At 48.5% G+C, this 20,142-nt stretch overlaps 1 protein-coding gene across 5 annotated transcripts in view; it reads left to right on the top strand.

Moving 5' to 3' along the window:
* Positions 1–6,130: 6,130 nt before the first annotated feature.
* The window catches only part of GOLGB1 (golgin B1), a 40,157-nt gene continuing 26,145 nt past the window's right edge, over positions 6,131–20,142 (top strand). For 3 of the 5 annotated variants that reach the window (XR_014784210.1, XR_014784209.1, XM_084808856.1), the window contains exons 1-8: positions 6,143–6,201; positions 10,662–10,758; positions 11,470–11,622; positions 12,069–12,224; positions 15,175–15,315; positions 18,082–18,192; positions 18,430–18,543; positions 19,236–19,638. Coding sequence is in view for 3 of the 5 variants with exons in the window: in XM_084808856.1 (XP_084664982.1) it covers positions 10,669–10,758; positions 11,470–11,622; positions 12,069–12,224; positions 15,175–15,315; positions 18,082–18,192; positions 18,430–18,543; positions 19,236–19,638 (1,168 nt within the window). In the remaining 2 variants the exon portion in view is untranslated. Of the gene's footprint in view, positions 6,202–6,229; positions 6,458–10,661; positions 10,759–11,469; positions 11,623–12,068; positions 12,225–15,174; positions 15,316–18,081; positions 18,193–18,429; positions 18,544–19,235; positions 19,639–20,142 lie in introns of those variants that run through there. The other 2 variants (XM_084808857.1, XM_084808858.1) reach the window with 2 other exon arrangements.

Below are 20,142 nucleotides of genomic sequence, written 5' to 3'. Positions count from 1 at the left end.
ACCGCAGGGATATATGTGCAAGTCATCATGGGGGAAAGGCTGGACTCTTCTCCCATAAGGCTGCCTGCCATACTTTTCTGACAGGCACCCTGAACATGGAGGAGAAGGCTATCAACAGCTACTAGTTGACTGGCTATATGTTACCTCCAGGATTTGAGGCCTCTGTACACCAGTCGCTGGGAAGCATGAGTGGCAAAGTGCTCTTGCGCTCCTGTCCTGCTTGTGGGCTTCCTAGGGGGGCATCTGGTTGCCACTGTGAGAACAGAATGCTGGACAAGATGGACCCTGCGTCTTCTTACGTTCTTAGCCACTGTGTGATAGCTGAATGTTCAGCAGGTGCAGCTTCTCCCCAGCATGGAAATACCCATGATAGGGCAAGTGTCACTCTGCTGAATTTCCATTTGCCATGCATCTGTTAAAGGCAAAGGAACCTTGGACAGAATAAAGAGAGGCAACCTTCATTTATCCCTGGGATACCTCAGCGCAGACAGCTGGGGGCTGGTACGGTAGAGTCCACCACAACCACCGGCCTGGGGAAGAGGCGGCAGGCCTGACATCCTTCAAGGCAGAGGCGGGTCGGTCGTGGGAAGGGACTGCAGGTGTTCCAAGCACAGTGCTCAGGATGCCACAATACCTCCCGCCACACCTTCCCTGCTTCTGACTTCCTGACCCTGAAGGGTCTTGCCCGCTGGGACATCTCAGCCTTGAAGTCTCTGAATCCTCTGGGACTCAATCACATATGAAGTCTGATCTACCAGATCAGGCCAAGCTGGGTCCAGCACACAGCTTTCCCCAGTAGCCAAACAGATGCTTCTGGGAAGCTCAGGAGCAGGGACTCAAGGCAGCAGCCCCCTCCCTGATATGTTTGGGATGGGCCATCTCTTTGCAGCATTGGAGCACGTGAAATAAGACAAGTGTGCCTCTGGGGATGTGCAGACCCTTTGCCACTCCATCCATCTGGGATTCAGAGGCAACTGCTTTGCAGGCATGCTCAAGACCTCAGCTGCTCCCTTTTCAGAAACTAGCCTTACAAAGAAACAGCATTTTCCTTCACCTGAATGATATTGATCAAGTCATGGTGGTCAACACAGCTGTTCCTGACCACATCATAAAGCTTGAAGTACCAGCGGAATCTCTGCTCCATCTTTCCCCGCAGGACAAGGCTGAGCACGGCCACGTACTCCAGGAAGTCAATATAGCCATCTGGAGAGGGAGAGAAGAGAGAGTGGAGGAAGCAGCAAGGGCAGAGCAAAGGAAACTCTGCAGGGCTTGGCCCCTGCCAGAGAAGCTCTAATGGGCCAAGGTCCGGCATACCTTAGGGAGTGTCTCCTCCCAGATGTTCCTCCCCATGGCCTAGGCTCAGGGGAAGGTCCTGCTCCCTCAGATAGGACAACGCTGCAAGGATGTGCCGCTAGGCCATGTCTTCGCAGTGGCACCTACGCCCTGTCAGGCTCTCCCAGCTTAGCAATGTGCCTCACGCTCCCTCACTGCTGGTTTTGTGTTGCCAGGTGAAAATGTCCCTGTCCCAGAAAGCTCTACCTGGGTGGTGGAAGCTTGTCCTGTTGAACCATGTGAGTTCCTAGTCAGGAGACCTGGGGGTTGCAACTTGCCACCTCCCTTAGCCATGACACAGAAAAGCACAGGCGCTGGTGGGTGTGAGCATGGGTGTGGGGCGTGTGGATGGGAACATAAGAACATTATGTTCTCATGTTCTTATGAGAGCAGCAGAGTCCCTTCTGGCCTCCTTGTGAGTCTTTCTTTCCACTGGGGATTCTGGAGATCAGCATCTCCTTTTAGACCTACTTCCAGTATGCTTATGTACACTAGTTGCTGGGGAACATGGGCAGGAGGGTGCTGTTGCACTCATGTCCTGCTTGTGGGCTTGCCATGGGCAGCTGGTTGGCCACTGTGTGAATAGAGTGCTGTGCTAGATGGACCCTTGGTCTGATCCAACATCAGGGCTGTTCTTATGTTCTCATCAAACTACCTGGGATCAAGTTAAATACCTGCAGATCACCTGTACACTCACCACCACCCTATTTAATCTTCTTTTGTTTGTAGGTTAAAGACATCCGTTCCTTTGGCCTGTCATCATAGGATTGGCCTCCTGGAGCTTTAAGCCTGAGGTAGGGCTGCCAGCTGGGACCACCTGTTTGCCTGAGGGAGCTCCAGAAATTAAAGTGCTTTCTTGGCCTGTAGCCTTTGAGCTGAGCTTAGGCTGCTTTAAGCTGCCATGGGGAACTGGCTTTGCAGTGCCCCACATATATTCTTGGCAAGATGGGTTGCTTAAGTGATTTTGGCTCCTTATGCTAGCATGGGATTCCTGCCCGCATCCCACAGCCTACAAGGTCCTTTCTCTCCTCCTTGGCTGTTTAATGGTGTAGGGCCCCAGGCCTGTAAGCGAGCTAACAGTAGTTTTACAGATGCTTAGAGATCCATAATGCTCTCTGCTTTGGTTCATTATTAGTTGCAATCCCTTGCAGTGGGCCTCTCGGCTGGTAAGATGAGTCAAAGGCCGGGTAGCGCCCCCTCAGCACATTCCATGCTAAGGAGCTCTGGTACCGTGTATCTTATCAGAGCCTAGGATGAGCCTGAGAAGCGAAGCCCTGTTTATCTTAAAGCTACAGGTGTCTGTGCTGGGAAAATTAGGATAGTCTTGCTTCTGCCAAATACGTTACTAAGCACTGTCAGGCTATGCTGGGAAAGTTGTAGAAGAACTCCGATTGATGCTTGCACCTGTCATTCTGCCTCACTGCTATGCCTGAATAACATATATGATATAAAACCCATCTTGCAGCACAGCTCTTTGTTCAGAGCTGTTGTCTGATCCAACCATTGGGTACGCCTGTGCGCTGTAAGTACTCAATAAAGTCTCTTTGTAAGCAAACCTGGATCTGACTTACCACTTTCTCGGCACCTCTAAATCTTGGAAGCCCACAGCCAGGGCATACAAATGGGCAGGCTACTCTGTCAAGCAAAGGGAGGCGGAGGGGACACCTTTGGCCTAGAATGGGAGAAATGGATGTGTTAAGCTGCGAACACAGCTTTGCAGTGATGTTCAATAGGATCTGGACATAACCCCCTCCTGCTCAGTGCAAAAGAATATGTTACCATGCACCATTTAATGCTCAAATACTGGGGTGGGGGGGATATTGGAAGAGGTACTGCATCACTTTTAGGCCAGATTTCAGTGCCAGGCACAAAATAAATTGAACTGGCATAGCAGGGGCTTGCTGGTAACCATTCAAAGACCACCAGACAGACATCAAGTTTCCAAAAGTAGTTGAGTTTCAAATGTTGACCCATTTTTTACTCAGCTGATTGTCTCTTGCTGCCTACATGAGTTTCTTAGGCAAGAGCACTGCGCAGGACAAGCCTGACCCAACACAGTCTGAGGACAGCTGCGTATGAGTTTGGTGGCGGACACAAATGTGGTGCAGTTGGAGTGCAGGGCTGTTGTGGGTCCGAGGACTCTGGGGTGGGGTTCAGAGAGTTGGACTGACATTGCTGACTTATGTATTATAACTGTGGTGAGAAGAAGGTCTGCTGAGGTTCCAGGTGGAGGACCTAGCTGAGTTGTTGGATCCTTGGAAAGAAAGCTGGACCAAGTGGATCTTGGCTGATTTAAAAGACACTGCTGATATTCCTAAGCAAGTGTGCAGACTCAGGATCATTGAACACAGGTCTGTTAGCACTGCTAAAAGACCCTGAGCCTTCACTCTTGCTTTGCACATTTTCAGCACATCAATGGGCCATGGGGATGTGCTAAAAAGGGGGCAGGGTGGAGCAGGCCTCGCAAGAGTGAAGTCAGACTCCCCTCCCCCTTCCATTTTAGGCTCACAACGCACAAGGCTCCCAGTGGTTTCCCACCCAAGTGCTGATCAGGGGCACATTTGCTCAGCTCCAACAGTGCTACAGCATCAGTAGTCCTGGATCATGTGCTGGGCTCTGTTTAACCGCATGAGGTGATCAAGGCTAGGGTGGGAAGGAGGGCATTCAGGAGAATAGCCCCAAGGCCACCTGTGTTTGTCTGCAGGTGTGCCTTAGGTCCAGGTATTCATCAGGAACTGGTCCAGGCAGGGGAAGCAACTTGAGGCCAATTCACACAATTTATTTGGTGTATTGAGAATGTGGGCTGAAGGGCTGTTTGGAGTATCATCTGAAGAGCAGCCTTGGGGGTGTCTCCATGAACAATTTACTCCGAGCTGGATGCATTTGGAGGTCATGGACATCCAGCAGCCACCCTGGAGCTTATCAGGGAAAAACCAGATTTCCTGAGACTGCTTAAAGTCCAATTCTTTTCCTCAAGTTGGGTTCTCCCCAGTATAGTTGCTGTGTGCCCCAACCCCTGTGTTTACCTCGGCTATGCTAGCCCTGCCCAGGGGTGTGCCTTTCACTGTGAACCTGGTCAAGGGGTGTTTCCCATTCCTGCACAAACCAATTAGTGTCTACTCAGAAGTAACTCCCATTGTGCTAAATGAGGCTTGTCCTCTGAAGGCCCACAGAATTTACAGAGATCCCCCTCAATTGAAATGGCACAGTTTAAAGCCCAAATTCCCAAAGTGCTGTAAAGTGCAATCTCAAGGCTCCGATTCTCCATTGTTTGGTTTATTGCCTTAGGAAGTAACTACTTCACACCTTCATTATAGAGATGCTGCACAGCGTCTGGTTAGAAAGGGGGCTGGTTTCCCATCCCTGTGTTCTCCCCCCACCCCCACCTTCCCAGCACAAGCATGTGTGTCTACTCAGAAGTAACTCCCATTGTGCTCAAGTGAGGCTTGTCCCCTGAATGCCCACATCAGAATTTACAGAGATCCCCCTGAACTGAATACAGAGTTTAAAGCACTGATTCCCTGAAGGCAGTGAAGTGCTTTACCAAACCTGTGGTTCTCTGTGGCTTGGCTTATTTTTCTCTTCATGTTGATGTACCTTGTTCCCAAGAACAGCCCTGGGAGCTCTTCAGCCAGACTGATCATATTTCTTGTTGTAGCACAAGACAGCTGTGGACCTCAAGATTCTTACCACCTCATTGAGTCATATGGGCAGCCCAGTCCTCAGACTGCTACAGAGATGGGATTTGGGTTGACCACAACCCAACATACGTCCTTTTATCAGATTTTAATTTTTTTCCTCTGTAGAGGCTTCATTTAATGTTTTAACATCTGTAAACCACTCAGACAGCTTCAGCTATGGGGCAGTATAGAAATGTTGTTGTTATTAAAATGTTTAAAATAAATACAATCATAAATCAAAATAAAGCTCATGCTCAGGAACTGACTGCTATTTTTTTTTTTTGCAATCACAGCAGGTTTTTCACACACAGGGTTGTATCCAGTGTCAGTCCTATTAAGAGAAGACCCATTGAAATGAACGGCACTTAAATTAGACTAAAGTTGGATACAACCCATGCTGTGTGCTTGAATTTGCAATTTGCATTAGCGACAGGCATACAGAAAGTCAAGCAGTGGTTCAGCCCTTAGACTTGATGCAGCAGGTGAGCTACCCACTTATATATATATATATATATATATATATAATTGCACTTGTACAGTTCTTCGTATCTATGTCCCATCCTTCACTTCATCCCCACCTCCCCCAAATTCACCAACATTTAGAGACCAGTTACAAAAGTGCTCTAGAGAGGACTTGCTGATGTCATGGGGCAAGCCAAAGGCACCTGGTGAATTAACATAAATTACCATATGCAACCCCACACTGCCCCGCCCCTTGGTGGGCGGAGCTTCCTCCCAAGCTTTTTCTGGTTGGAGGCGACGCCTCGAGAACCCGCCTGCGTCGCTCGCCCTTCCTGATTGGGCTTCGGCTCAGAGTCTACACCGCAGCTCGATCGCTGATTGGTTCCGAGGGCAAGACGTCGCCTGTTTAGATTAGCTCCCATCCTTTTGTTTTTGTGCGGCTCGCTGAGGGGCAGAAACCCCGTCTGTTGATTGGAGGACGAAGACGTGGCGGGACGCGCTGACGTTCCCTGCGGCGTAACCACGGCAACGGCCCAAGCCACGCGCGGTGATTGGAAGAGGGAGCTGTCGGTCCCAGTCCCGTTCGATTTCTGATTGGCCTATATCGGGGAGAAAGAGGCGGGAGAGGCAAGAAAGCGAGCCGGAAGAGCAGAGGGGGTAGAGTCCAGGGCACTTCCGGTGCTGATGTGGCCGGAACCCGGAGCGGAGCGACCCGAGGAGCGGAGCGGTGAGTCCTGCTCGGGCCGGCCGCCTGCGCCCGTAGCTAGGCTGGGGCTCCCCAGAACATGCCCCGGCAACCCTGTCCTGCCGCCCGCCTGAGGGGAAGTGCGGGCAGAAGTTCAGCGGGCGAAGCTCCTGAGGAGGTTGGCCGTGCTGCGCCTGTTGAACCTCGGCCTGCTGGGGGAGGGGCCGCGGCCAGCCCAGCAGCAACTCCCCCCCCCGTGTTGTCCTCACTAGTCCTGAAATTGCCCCCCCCCCGATAGGTGCGTAGCCCTGATCCCACGTGGATGTCTCCTGCGCGGCCCCCTCCCCTTTCCAGCAGGGCTGCCGTGGGCGCAGCCACGTCGTGCCTGTCCCGGGGCGCGCGCTCGGAGGGCGCAAATCCGATGCAGGGTTAGACAACAAAAAGCCCTACAATTCCCGGCGTGGCTGGCCGGGGCATGCTGGGGTTGTAGGGCGTCCTCTGCTGTCCAGAGATGCGTGGGATTTGCGCCCTAGGGCTCTTTTTTCATGCCTGAGTGACTCACACTCAAGTGTAGGTTACGCAGAAAGTGAAATCACGTATATGCATAACACCAGGAGTCAGATAATGGAAGTGTTTGTTTGCCATCTTTCTTTGCATGCCAATTGCGAGGGAGGTGGCAGGTGGGATCTCAATTGCTTTGACCCTGGAATTAAGTATGGGGTCTTGATGTGAGCCTTTTGGCAGAGCAGAAGCAGAGGATGCCCCTGGGCTATGAGCTAATCTGCAGACAGGACTGAGGCTGAACCAGAGCTTCCCCAAGAAGCTGTGCCGGGGTTGCTGCGCATCCTGTCTGGCGATTCATCCCCGCTGCTTACCTGACAGTAAGCATAAGCAGTTTCCCTTTGCCTATATCACCTCTGTGTTGGAAAACCACATATGTGTACAGGCAAAGTTGTGTCTGTTTCTCCACAACTGTGGCTCTCCTATGCTGGAATTATATGTGTACAGGAAAGTCATATTTCCTTCATACTTGCTGAAGGGTGGAGCTATAGCTGTGGCCACTGTGACGCAACCTCCACTGTAGTTTTTGCCAGAACTTGCTTGCAAATGGGCACTCGCATGTGGGTGCCTGTGGCACATAAGGATTACCTCTAAAGATGACCAGACTGGGAAGCATTTGGAAATTAAGAAAGGAGGGTTTGTGTTTGTTTGGGTTTAAGGCTACTGATATGTTACAGTTAACTTTCATGGATATGTGTGAGTAGGATTGCTAGCAGAAATTATTATTTTATTTATATATTATTGCATTTATACCCCGCCTTTATTCCTCTTGCAAGGAACCCAAGGCGGCTTACATTATCCTCCTCCTCTCCATTTTATCCTCACAACAACAACCCTGTGAGGTAGGTTGGGCTGAGAGTGTGTGACTGGCCCAAAGTCACCCAGTGAGCTTCCATGGCCAAGTGGGGACTAGAACCCGGATCTCCCAGCTCCCAGTCCAACACCCTTGCTTCCAAGGGGCTAGAAAACCCCCAGCTTCCCGCTCATACAATCAGGTGCCTAGAAATTATACACTGCTCTGTGCTGGGCTTCCTACTAAAAATCAAATGCAAGTTTCCTAAAAAATAAAATTGAGTCTAGTGAATAAGGTGGAATATTTTTCCCACCATGTCCACATACTTGGCCCCTGATTCCTCCTTGTAGCCATCTTCTGTTGATTTTGATAATGATAGTATTACTAGCATTTATCTAGCTCTTTATAGGAGCTCAGAGCAGTTCACATATGTTTGTTGTTGTTCAGTCGTTCAGTCGTGTCCGACTCTTCATGACCCCATGTACCATAGCACGCCAGGCCTTCCTGTCCTGCGTTTTCTCCCGGAGTGTGCTCAAGTCCATATTGCATCAGTGATGCTATCTAGCCATCTCATCCTCTGCCGTCCCCTTCTCCTTTTGCCTTCAGTCTTTCCCAGCATCAGGGTCTTTTCCAGGGAGTTTTCTCTTCACATTAGGTGGCCAAAATATTTCAGCTTCAGCTTCAGTATCTGTCCTTCCAATGAGCACTCAGGGTTGATTTCCTTTAGTATGGACTGGTTTGACCTCCTTGCAGTCCAGGGGACTCGTAAGAGTCTTCTCCAGCACCACAGTTCGAAAGCATCAATTCTTCGGCGCTCAGCCTTCCATATAGGCCAGCTCTCACAGCCATACGTTACTACTGGGAAAACCATAGCTTTGATTAGACGGACCTTTGTTGGCAAGGTGATGTCTCTGCTTCTTACTATGCTGTCTAGGTTTGCCATAGCTTTCCTCCCAAGGAGCAAGCGTCTTTTAATTTCATGGCTACAGTCACCATCTGCGGTGATCTTGGAGCCCAAGAAAATAAAATCTGTCACTGCTTCCATTTCTTCCCCTTCCATATGCCAGGAAGTGATGGGGCCAGATACCTTGTTATAATCCAGGGTGGGCATCTTTTGGCCCTCTAGACCATTGGCTATGCTGGCTAGGGCTGATGGGAGTTGTAGGCCAAAATATCTGGAGGGCCACAAGCCACCCAGCTGGATGTTATACCTACAACAACTCTGTAAGGTTGGTATTATCCACTAATGGCAGGGGGTGGGCTGAGGCTGAGAGAGATTTTGGCTTGCCAAAGCCTCTCTTGGTGAGTTCATGGCTGAGGTGAGAACCAGAGTCCTGCTGATTCATAGCACACAGTGTTTTTGCTACTTTCATGCTAGTGAAGTCAAACAGAATTAACAGCCCCAGGCACAAGTGCCTGGTGCCTGTTACTTGCAAGAACAGCAGCCTCACCCCCAAGTGCCAGGAGTTCAGCAGGAAATGCTTATCAGATGTCCGGGTAGCCCTTGCTGAAATTCCAGCTGGCGTTTCGGAACTGAGCTGGATGTAGCAGAGCCTGTGCTTCAAACAAGCTGTTGTGTGTATTTGACCTGGAGCAGCGGGAAAGAATGATTTGTGGCTTCTGTGGTCAAACATACATACATACAAGGTTCATCGTGGTGGTAAAGAATCATCCTGGGTTTGCTTCTGACTTTGCAATGCATGAACTGTTGCTGATTTCTGAGTACTGCTGTTTGGAAACTGGGGAGGACAGACTGGATTACTGCAATGTGCTCTGTGTGGGGCTGCCCTTAAGGCTGCTCTGGAAGCTGGAGTTAATGCAGAAAGCAGCAGCTCAGCTGTTGTCGGGAGCAGCCCCTTTTCAGCATGTAACTTCTTTGCTGAGGGAACTGCACTAGCTGCCTATCTGCTGCCAGGCCAGGTTTAAGGTTTTAGTACTAGTGTACAAAGCCCTAAACAACTTGGGACCAGGATACCCGAGAGAGCTCCTTCTCCCTTACCAACCTGCCCAGTGAGGTCATCAGAGGGCATGCTTCTGGTGGTTCCACATGGACATATGGCCCAATTGGAGTCCACCAGAAGAAGAGCCTTCAGTGTGATGGCCCCCTTTCTTTGGAACTCCCTGCCCCTGGATGTCAGGCAGGCACTAATGCTGTGTTGCTTCTGGCGCCTCCTGAAAACAGTACTGTTCCAGGAGGCATTCCTTAATTGACCAGCCGTGGTTTCTACTGGCATTCTGTTTTTTAGAAAGCATAATTTTAATATGTTTTTTTATCTTTTTATTCTTTTACTGTTTTATCTTTTGTGTTGACCGCTCCAAAACCTGTTTTAGATATGGAGTGGTATACAAATCTTGTAAATAAATACATAATAAAATAAATGCAGATGATGAGACCTGGCAATCTGTTCATTCTACCACACTCCCCTCACCTTCCTCCTTCTGGCTTCAGAATGTTAGAGTTGGGGGGGAGAATTGCTGTTCTTCCAGGATTTATGGTGCTGCTGCCTGGGCTTAATTTAGCCTCACAAGTAAATCCATGGGAAATAACCATAAAAGTTTGTACTCTCCTTGCATGTACATACCTGTTACATTAGTAATTTGTGCCACATTGTTAGCCCAAAAGGGAAATAAAAGAACCAGACCCTTTTCTTTTTCTGAAAGCTTCCTAGTCTACTCACCTGGAAGTAATTCTTACTTTCCATAGACTTCCAGGTGATAGCTTGTTTAGAAGCTTGGCATAAGAAGATGACCTAAAGAATTGTCCTCTTGTGCTTTGAGGTGCATTCCTGATTCTGAACTCAGTCGAACTGAATTTCTCATTTTGGGGCAAGGTGAACCTTTGACTTGGGTCGGGCATGTGGCTTTCTCTGTTTCCACTGGAATGCATCATCCTGCCCAGGGCCAGGCCAGGTTGTCCGTTATTCTGTGCATATTTTCGGAGTGTAAGCACGTTGCGTTCTGTCCACAGCTTTGGGCATATTAGTTCTTAGTTAGTTCTTAGTTACCCTTTTGGCTTTGTGACAGCATGGAGGAAAAGACCCCCCACTTGGGGGGCTGTCACTGAATCCATCTCAGACATCCTCAGGCCTTCTCCTTTCTCCTAACATCCACTTTCCTCTCCCTCTGTGCTGCTGCTGCTCACCGGAAGGCTCAAGATGCTGAGCCGTTTGTCAGGGCTCGCCAATACTGTCCTGCAAGAGCTTTCAGGGGATGGAGAGGGTGCTGGATCTACAGCTTTGCCTGCTGTAAGTAGCCTTCCCCTTCCCGAACTTGCTGCATGTTGTGGGAGGAGGGGTCTCCATACAGAGGTTTGTACACATCTTGATTAATGTGTGCATTTTTAAACATGTATATTTTTGGATGCATGCACCCATTAACAAAACTGTGTTAGTGCATATTTTAGTGCATATTTTTGCAAATGTGCACACCTTGTTGAACTTTTTTTTTGCGGAATGTATCGCAAGTTTGGAAATGTACAGATTTCTGGCTGCAAATTGCATTTTGCAGGGCGCGAACTGGGTAAATCTGCTTTTAAAAACTTGATGGAATTAATTTCTCACACTTCCCTAATCCCAGCATAAGTGCCCCATGTAGAGCCAGTTCATGCATGTGTGTCCAACGCTTCATTTCCCACTTCTTGGGTCCTTAATGATTGCTGATTCACAGGTGAATGTGTGAATTGACTCCTAAGAAATGGGGTGATCAAGGTGATAGGAAAATTCTGACCTATTTTACTTGATCTGGAATCATTCATACATACAAAGTTATCACTGGTTGGCTGCAGCATGAGGGGGAGGTGTTTGTGTGGCCCAGCCCTTCTTTGCTTGGGCCCTTTTTCTGATTGCCGCCTTCCAAGGCCAACAGACGTGCAGCCCCAGGGGTGAAGCCAAGCTTCTGGCTCTTTTGCTGTGACCTGTGGCTTTGTTTGATGGAGTCCTTTTTTTCTGTTGCTGCAGGCGCCAGAGTTGGAAGCTAGCCAGCAGAATGGGGAGGAGATGCCAGAGGACCTGCTGGAACGGCTGGCCCACATGGAGAGGCTGGTGGTGCAGCTGAAGGATCTGGTGCGGGAAAAGGACGCCCAGCTCCAGCATAAGGATGCTTTGCTCCAGGTATATCTTTGCTTTGCATGAAGTGCCGCTCCTCCCCCCTCTGCCTGGCCTGCTGTGACACATGGAATCACAAAGCGGGAAAGGGGCAATCAAGCCCATTTGCTTGTCCCTAAGCAGCATCCACAAGCAGAGAGCAAGAACGCATAGCATGGTCTGATGATGGCTACAGAGCAAGTAGCCGGAAATGACTCACACAAGTGAGCTCCCATTTTCTGTGGGAGAAAACCAACAGCTCCAAAGTCCCACCTCAGTGTGATTTCAGGGGAGATGTTCCCTCCCAGCTCTGGATGGCAATCACTCCTCCCCTCCCTTTGGGCTTTGTTTTCTTGCGTCCTCCCCCTGCTGGTGTTAGGAGTGCTTCCTTTCCCTCTAGATGAGTGAGTGCCACTCTTTTGTGCTGTGGTGTTTTGAAATGCCATTACTGTGTGCAACGATTCCTGTTGTAGGAGGAACGGCAGGCTGCTGAAGCCAAGCTGCTGAAGCTGAAGCTGCAGGCCAAAGCTAAGCTGGCATCTCTGAACAAGCGCATTGAAGAGCTGACGGAACAAGGAGCAGCTATATCCACAAAGGACCTGCCAGAAGAGCCGCTGCTTCCTGCTAAGGTGAGAGTAACCAGCAGTCTGGTGCAATGGTCTGAGCATCTCCAGGATACCAGCAAGCCTTACTGCTGGGACTACCTGTGCAGAACATTCTCACTCTTGACCCTGACCGCCTTTGAAGTAGCCCTGCAAATGCTCTGGCTAACAGGATCCCATCAATGTGAATTCATCAGCCCGAATGAACAATGCAAATTGAAATAATATGCCCATATTTTCTACTTTTGCACACACATTTTTTTCTGACTACTAAGCTTAGTGGACCTGTGCACAGTACTGAAGCCGCTTGCCCAGCCATTTCAAGTCTGTTTTGCCAGGCACTGCCCAGAGATTTCAAGTATATCTCCCCAGCCATAATGACTGTGAACTTGGTTTATGTTAATTAAAGCTGTGATTTTCTGAAGGTCTTGGAAGTCTTGAGGCCCAGAAATTCAAGCGAATTTCTAGTAATTTCTTTGACACATTTGTATCTACATTTAATGTGTGCTGGGGGCCCTGGGAATGTGGTGTCTCATGCTGAGGGCTTCTGTTCTCTTTGGGGAAGGGACAACTGGAGCCCATATACTTCAGGTTCTCTTCCTTGCTGAAAGTTCGCTTCCTTCTTGGCTTTGAGTACGGCGTCAGGCCCAGAGGTGTGAAGGTAGCTATATCTTTTTACCAGCGGTAACTAGAAAGGCACTCTCTGAATAGCAGAAAGGTTGCATTTAATATATTTGGCTATTTGCTAGGGTTGGCATGCTGGGTATTTTACCAGTCAAATAATGTGATTTGACTTCTTTAATTGGGATCAAATATTTTCAAATATTCCATGAAGTAAAAACATAAAAAGAACCATGCTGGATCAGACTAAATGTCCATCTCGTCTAGCATTCTGTTCACACTGTGGCCAACCAGCTGCCCAAGGGAAGCCCACAAGCAGGACATGAGTGCCAGAGGATCCTCCCGCCAGTGTTCCCCAGCAACTGGTGTACATAGGCATACTGCCTCTGATACTGGAGTAGCATATAGCCATCAGGACTAATAGCCATTGATAGCCTTCTCCTCCAGGAATTTGTCCAATCCCCTTTTTAAAGCAATCCAAATTGGTGGCCGTCACTCCATCTTGTGGAAGTGAATTCCATAATTGAAGAATGTACTGTGTGATGAAGTCCTTTTATCTGTCCTGAATTTCTCACAGTTACGAATGCCACTGTGTAAACTTACTTTTTAAAATGTAACGAAGGTGCCATTTGTTGGCAAGGGCAGGACTGAGGGTTTCTTGCCCACTAGCCCTGCACCAAGCCTGGCAACACAGCAAAGCTTATTCTACTTGCCACCAACTGTAACTGGTGCCTTCTCCAAACAGTGACAGGATCACAAGCAGTTATCATTGGCGAAAGTCATTGTGTAGAGTCGCCCATGACTTTGTCTTGCATGGTGCAGACATGAGGCTGCTGAAATTAAGAAAGCGGGTGGAGGTGGGGGAGGAGTAGATGTGAGTATGAAAGGATTTATGTGTGAGTTCCAGTTCTGGTAGTGAAAATGAATTCCTGGGCCATGCATGTGCTCAGAGACACCTTGTTCCTCAATTCTGTGTCTCCCCACTGCCCCCCACTTCCTCATCTGGCTCCGGCTGGCGGCAAACAAAGTAGATCCTGTGAGCCTACCATCTGCCTGTCCTTGGTCTAGGAAAATAGTAATTGATGGGGATGGTTGAAGTAAGATACACAGTCTACTGCTGTGAGTGAAGGCGTGCATTATGAAGCATTAGGGAAATGCAAAATCCATTTTCACGTCCAGTAAAATTAATACTTTTAGGTCACTATCCTATGCATGTTTAGACAGGAAAAAGTCCTACAATTTTCAGCATTCCCCAGCTAGTAGGCTTTTTTCTGTCTAAGCATACATAGGGTTGCACCCTTAAAATACTTGACTGTTACTTGTCGATGTTTGACCAGTCAGTTGACCAAATTATCTTGTAAATGTATTCATTTTGACATCATTTTATTCATTCTTTTTGCTAATTGCAAAAATCTTGTAATCACTATTCAGAAGTGAAAGAGATCTATAGGACATTACCTATGGTGAATCTTTATTAGATCTTGCTATAAATCATTTTAGTCCTGTTCCAAGATTGTAGTAATATACCTGTCCCCCAAAATTTCTTTAATCACTTTTGTTAATAGACCAGCTAACACTGATGCAAATGCTTTATTATAATTAGCCAATAAGTCATCCATATCCAGGGCCTTATCTTTGTTTTCTTAATAGCACTCATAACTCCTTTTTCTGCCAAAGATATCTATATCAGCCTTTGCCACATTAGATATATTAATTGTGTCAAAGTACTTCTTGATATTTTCCAGATCAGTTAAGTTATTTTTACACAGTACTTTGCTGTATGTAATATTTGTACCATCTCCCTTTTTTATTTATTAAAGATACCAATGTTTTTCTATTTGTTTCACTTTATTTATATGCCAACATCCTTTCTGGTTTGTTTTCCTTTTTGAAATGTCTTCAAGATTATTCATTTTTTAATGTTGAATATATATTCTTTAAATTTAATTTACATTTTACCTCCTTTCTCTTACTGAACACACCTTTTGGATTTATATTTTTTTGTTTTTCTAGTATATGCAGCACATTTATCACTTCATGTCTGGTTTTCCTTTTTGTATTGAAATGAGATGTATATGATATAAATTGTCTCTTGATATAAGCTTTGCTAGTGTCTTAAGTAACTATGTTTGAGGACTCCCCATTTTGGTTCTCTCTCCAAAAAAAAAAAAAAATGGTTACATTTTTCCTCACTTTTTATAAAGTGTGAATCTTGTAATATAAAATTCTCACTTTTTAAAAGAACTGAAGAAAAATGTAAACACATCTGTTTTCACCAGTTATTGCTTCCTTCCATTGTTTGCAGATCAAACAGTGTAATAACCTGTTGCTTTCTCTTTTATACCACTGGGTTCAGAGTGACCAAAAGACATGTGACAGACAGGAGGAGGAGGCGGAAGCACTGCGAAGGCAGCTCCGGGAGCAGGAGGAAATGGTGGGACAGCTCCAAGAACAGCTGGGGGTAGCTACCAGAAACCTTAATGAAATGAAGACCCAGGTATGGGGACTTGGTGCCTCTTGTTTCCTCCTGTTGGCACTCTAGGACCCTCTAGGGTGAGGGTAGAAGTTGGCATCAGGCTCCTCTGTAAATCGTAGAAGTGCAAGAGATGTGCACTCCGACCACAGAATTGTGGCTGCTTTGATCTGTGATGCTCAGAGACTTGTGAAATAAGCCACTAGGTGAAGTCACAGCCCAATAAAGCCACTAAAGGAACTGGTGCTGGAAAATGAGTGGCAAATTCAAGGGATGGAAAGTTCTCTGCAAGGCCGCAGTGGTCACACTGTGGATGCGAAACGAATGGGAACGGCGCAAGGAAAGAGTAGTGCTGTTGTGCAGCTCCCATTCATTCAGGAGAGCTTCCTACTGGATTTTATTATAGATATCTAGCATGTATCTGCTCAGTGCATTTGAAATCAAAAGCATTTTCCGGTTCTCTCCACTTTACTGGAGGGGCAATCCTGTGTGTGATTATTTCAGAGAGTTGGACTTTTCCTCTTCCTTCTGTACTCGTTAAGAGTTTCAAATAATAGCGTGAATCCCTTGGCCGGCATTTTGACTCCCTTACACAAGATGGTTCTGTTGGTGGCTTTGTGACTTCTGCATTCTGCCAAAGAGACAGAACGCAGGTGGAGGAAAACTTGTGCTGAGTCTGACCGAACACAGGTAAGAGCCCACTATCGAGCCTACTCTGTGGCGGTGAGGGTGGCAAAGAGGCAGTTCTTTTCCACCAGCATTGCATCTTCTCAGTGTCGCCCGGCGGAGCTTTTCCGAGTGGTTCGCGGCCTGTTACATTCTGGGCCAGGGAGAGAGACGGTGGAACCCTCGGTAGCACGCTGTGACGGGTTTGCGCAGCACTTTGAGGATAAAGTCGCTCAGATTCGTCATGAATTGGACACCACGATTAATGCAGTTCCATTGGTAGAGGCGTTCAGAGCACCGTCTGGTCCAGTTTTATTGGATGAGTTTCAGTTACTGAGGCCTGAGGATGCGGACAAGGTGCTTGGCCAAGTCCGATCGACCACTTGTGTGCTTGACCCTTGCCCTTCATGGCTTATTAAATCAAACAAGGAGGGGTTGTCCGGCTGGGTCCAGGAGGTTGTAAATTCCTCCTTCAGAGAGGGAGTGGTGCCTGCCGCTTTAAAAGAGGCAGTAATTAGACGACTCCTGAAAAAGCCTAACCTGGACCCAGAGGATGTTAACAATTATAGGCCAGTGGCCAACATCCCCTTCCTGGGCAAGGTGCTTGAGCGGGTGGTTGTAGGACAGCTCCAGGCACTCTTGAATGAAACGGATTATCTAGATCCATTTCAATCGGGCTTCAGGCCTGGTTTTGGAACGGAAACTGCCTTGGTCGCCCTGTGGGATGACCTCTGCCGGGAGAGGGACAGGGGGAGTGCGACCCTGTTGATTCTCCTGGACCTCTCAGCGGCTTTCGATACCATCGACCATGGTATCCTTCTGGATAGGTTGTCTGGGTTGGGAGTTGGAGGCACTGCACTACAGTGGTTCCGCTCCTACTTGGATGGCCGATTCCAGAAGGTGGTGCTGGGGGATTATTGCTCTGTGCCATGGCAATTGTGCCATGGGGTTCCACAGGGCTCTATTTTATCCCCCATGCTGTTTAACATCTACATGAAACTGCTGGGGGAGGTTATCCGGAGGTGTGGGCTGAGGTGCCATCAATATGCGGATGACACCCAGCTCTACCTCTCTTTCTCATCAAAACCAGGTGAGGCAGTGGCTGTTCTGAATCAGTGCCTGGGCACGGTAATGGACTGGATGAGGGCCAATAAACTGAAACTCAATCCAGACAAGACGGAGGTACTGTTAGTGGGTGGTTCGTCTGCCCGGCTAGGTGATAATCAACCTGTTCTGGAGGGGGTTGCACTCCCCCTAAAGGATCAGGTTCGTAGTTTGGGGGTGCTCTTGGATCCAGAACTGTCACTTGAGGCACAGGTGAACTCAGTGGCACGGAGCACTTTTTATCAGCTTAGACTGGTATACCAACTACGCCCTTATCTGGACAGAGATAGCCTAGCTACAGTTATCCATGCTCTGATAACTTCTCGTCTGGATTACTGCAATGCATTATACGTGGGGCTGCCTTTGAAAACGGTCCGGAAACTTCAGCTGGTCCAAAATAGGGCAGCAAGATTGTTAACAGGGACTGGCCTGCGAGCTCATATTACGCCAGTACTTTTCCAGCTGCACTGGCTGCCAGTCCATTTCCGGGCCCGATTCAAAGTGCTGGTGTTAACATTCAAAGCCCTTAACGGCTTGGGGCCAGGTTACCTGAAGGATCGCCTCCTCCCATATGTGCCTGCCCGGACCTTAAGGTCATCATCAGCAGCCCTTCTCCGTGAGCCCCTGCCAAAGGAAGTGAGGCGGGTGGCTACTAGGAGGAGGGCTTTTTCTGCTGTGGCACCCCAGCTCTGGAATGAGCTCCCTAGTGAGGTTCGCCTGGCGCCTACATTGTACTCCTTTCGGCGCCAGGTGAAGACCTTTTTATTTTCCCAGGCATTTTAGCTTTCTAAATTTTTATCTTTGCTGTTTTAAATCTGTATTTTAAACTCCTGTACTGCTGCTAGGTTTTATTGTGGTTGTATTGTTATATTGTGGTTTTAATGTTCTATATATTTTAAATTGTTTTATTGTGTGTTGTTTGGTTTTAGTTTTTGTGAACCGCCCAGAGAGCTTCGGCTATTGGGCGGTATAGAAATAAATAAATAAATAAATAAATAAATAAATAAATTCTGTTGGCAGCTCAGCTCTCTGCAAGAGGAGATCCAGGTGAAGGAGGAGCAGGCCCTCAGGGACCAGGCTGAATTGCACCGGCTAACAGCCCAGTCGGCTATGGAAGCAGAAATGCAGCAGGTGTGTCGGCAGAGCCTTTGGACCCTGGTCTCCTGCTTTCTGCGGAAGACTGGAGGGGGTCGGGGAGGGGGACCAGACATCTGGAAGGAGTGGATAGGGTGCCCCTTCTGGGCTAGCAAAGGGGAAGTGGAGAGCTGGGGTCTTCCGAAGGCAAAGAGGGCCACCAGTCAAAAGTTTATGCTGTGAGCTCTGTAGTTGTGCCTTGGAGCCTGGCAACCTGTGGTCTCTTTGTCCCAGAATCTCCGGCTGTTGCAGAGGAAGCTAGAGGAGCAAGAGGAAGCCTTGCTGGGGCGAACGCAAGTGGTAGAACTGTTGCAGCAGGAATTAAATGGTGCTGAAGAGAAGAAGCAGGTAATGAAGAAGCATGGTCTTGTGACCATGGAGTTGGAAGGGGCAGGAAGCTCTTAGGCCCAGCCCCTCTGCTGCAAGGCAAGCTCCCATCGGCACCCCTTCCCAACAGATCCTACCACTCACTCTAGGACCCAATGCATGGCAAGCTGAGTGGTAGTGTGTTGCAGAAAGTTGACCACAGGCAAATAGTTCCACCTGATTCAAACAGTTAAGCCGTGCCATGTGTGACAGGAAAGATCATACACACACACACACACACACACACACACGAGAGAGAGAGAGAGAGAATTCCTTCCTGACTCCCAGTTATGCGAGTTAACCAAATCCTTCCACCACACTCTGAGGGACACAATTCCACAGTACTCAAAATTCTGTCCCTTATCCCTGATGCCTCATTTTGGGGGGTGGGTGGTTTCCTCTCTGGCAGTATCTCAAGATGCAGAAAACTGTCATCAGGCTTCATGGCTGAGCAGGGATTTGCATTGTGTTTCCCACTTCCAAACCATAGACTCCACACACTGGCTCACCTGTTGTCCCCAAAGGAGAGCAAGAAGTCTGTCCTCCCCCCGCCCCCCACACACCTACCTCTTTCCAGCGCTGCTGCCTCTGTTGCTCATTCCTTCCTGTCATCTGCCCACATAATTCTGTGGCACTTACCCCTGACAGGAGTGTGATCTGCTTTCCTTCCCCAGGTTCTTCTGCAGAAATTCCAGGAGGCTGAGGCGGAACTGGATTCCTTGAGAAGCACCTTGGCTTCCGAGCGGCAGGCATCCCGGAGCCTGGTGGAGAGGCTGGAACTAGAGCTGGCAGAGCAAAAGCTGGGCTTCCACCGCTTGCAGGAGGATGTGCAGCAGGTCTCTCAGGAGCTGGCCCAAGCAAGAGCAGCTCAAGCAGCTCAGGACCACCAGAGTCAGGCCACAGAGGAGAGACACATGGAGGAGATGGCAGAGAAGAGCCAGGAAATTGCCGAACTCCAGAGAGTGGAGCAGGATTTGCGATCCAGCTGCGAGGCCCTCCGAGCGGAGAATGCCCTATTGCTGCAGGCTGCAGATCAGTCACCAGCGCCCCCCCCTGAGGATGGCTCCATGCAGCAAGGTCAGAAAACAGGGCTCTGTCTGCAAAACTGTGCAGAGAACTCTTGATTTAATGGGAGCATGCCTGTATTCTCTTAAAGGGCCAGATTCTGCATCCAGGAAGCCCGTTCTTCTCCTGGAAGAAAATGTGCAAGCTGTGCTTAAGATGCTGATGGAATGCTTGGTTCTAGTTAATGCTGTTTGAAGCTTTAATTTAGCAGCATTTCAGAATGTGATTTTGATTTGGGGGAGTAATGTGATGGGGAACAACATGACATTCAGTGTGAGCCTGCAGCCTGAACACATTGGCAGCAGCTGCCTTTAGCTGTTCAAGCATATTCTTTTCCCTGAGGACCAGCAACTTCTTCTTACCGAATGAATGCAAACTCTGGGTAATGTCAGTCCCATGATGGAGAGCAAGTCTCGCATGTGGAACAGGCAGGATGGCAGAGCTCTGTGTTGATCCTGTGTCCAACCTTTGGTGGGCACTGGGGCAGAAGATGCATCTCTGACACCAGATGGGCGG

The sequence above is a fragment of the Heloderma suspectum genome, chromosome 7 (assembly GCF_057233095.1).
Source record: "Heloderma suspectum isolate Gila_16-S chromosome 7, 16-S_ref, whole genome shotgun sequence".
Taxonomy (NCBI): domain Eukaryota; kingdom Metazoa; phylum Chordata; class Lepidosauria; order Squamata; family Helodermatidae; genus Heloderma; species Heloderma suspectum.
The sequence above is the reverse complement of the archived record's forward strand: the minus strand, read 5'-3'. Positions and strand labels throughout refer to the sequence as shown.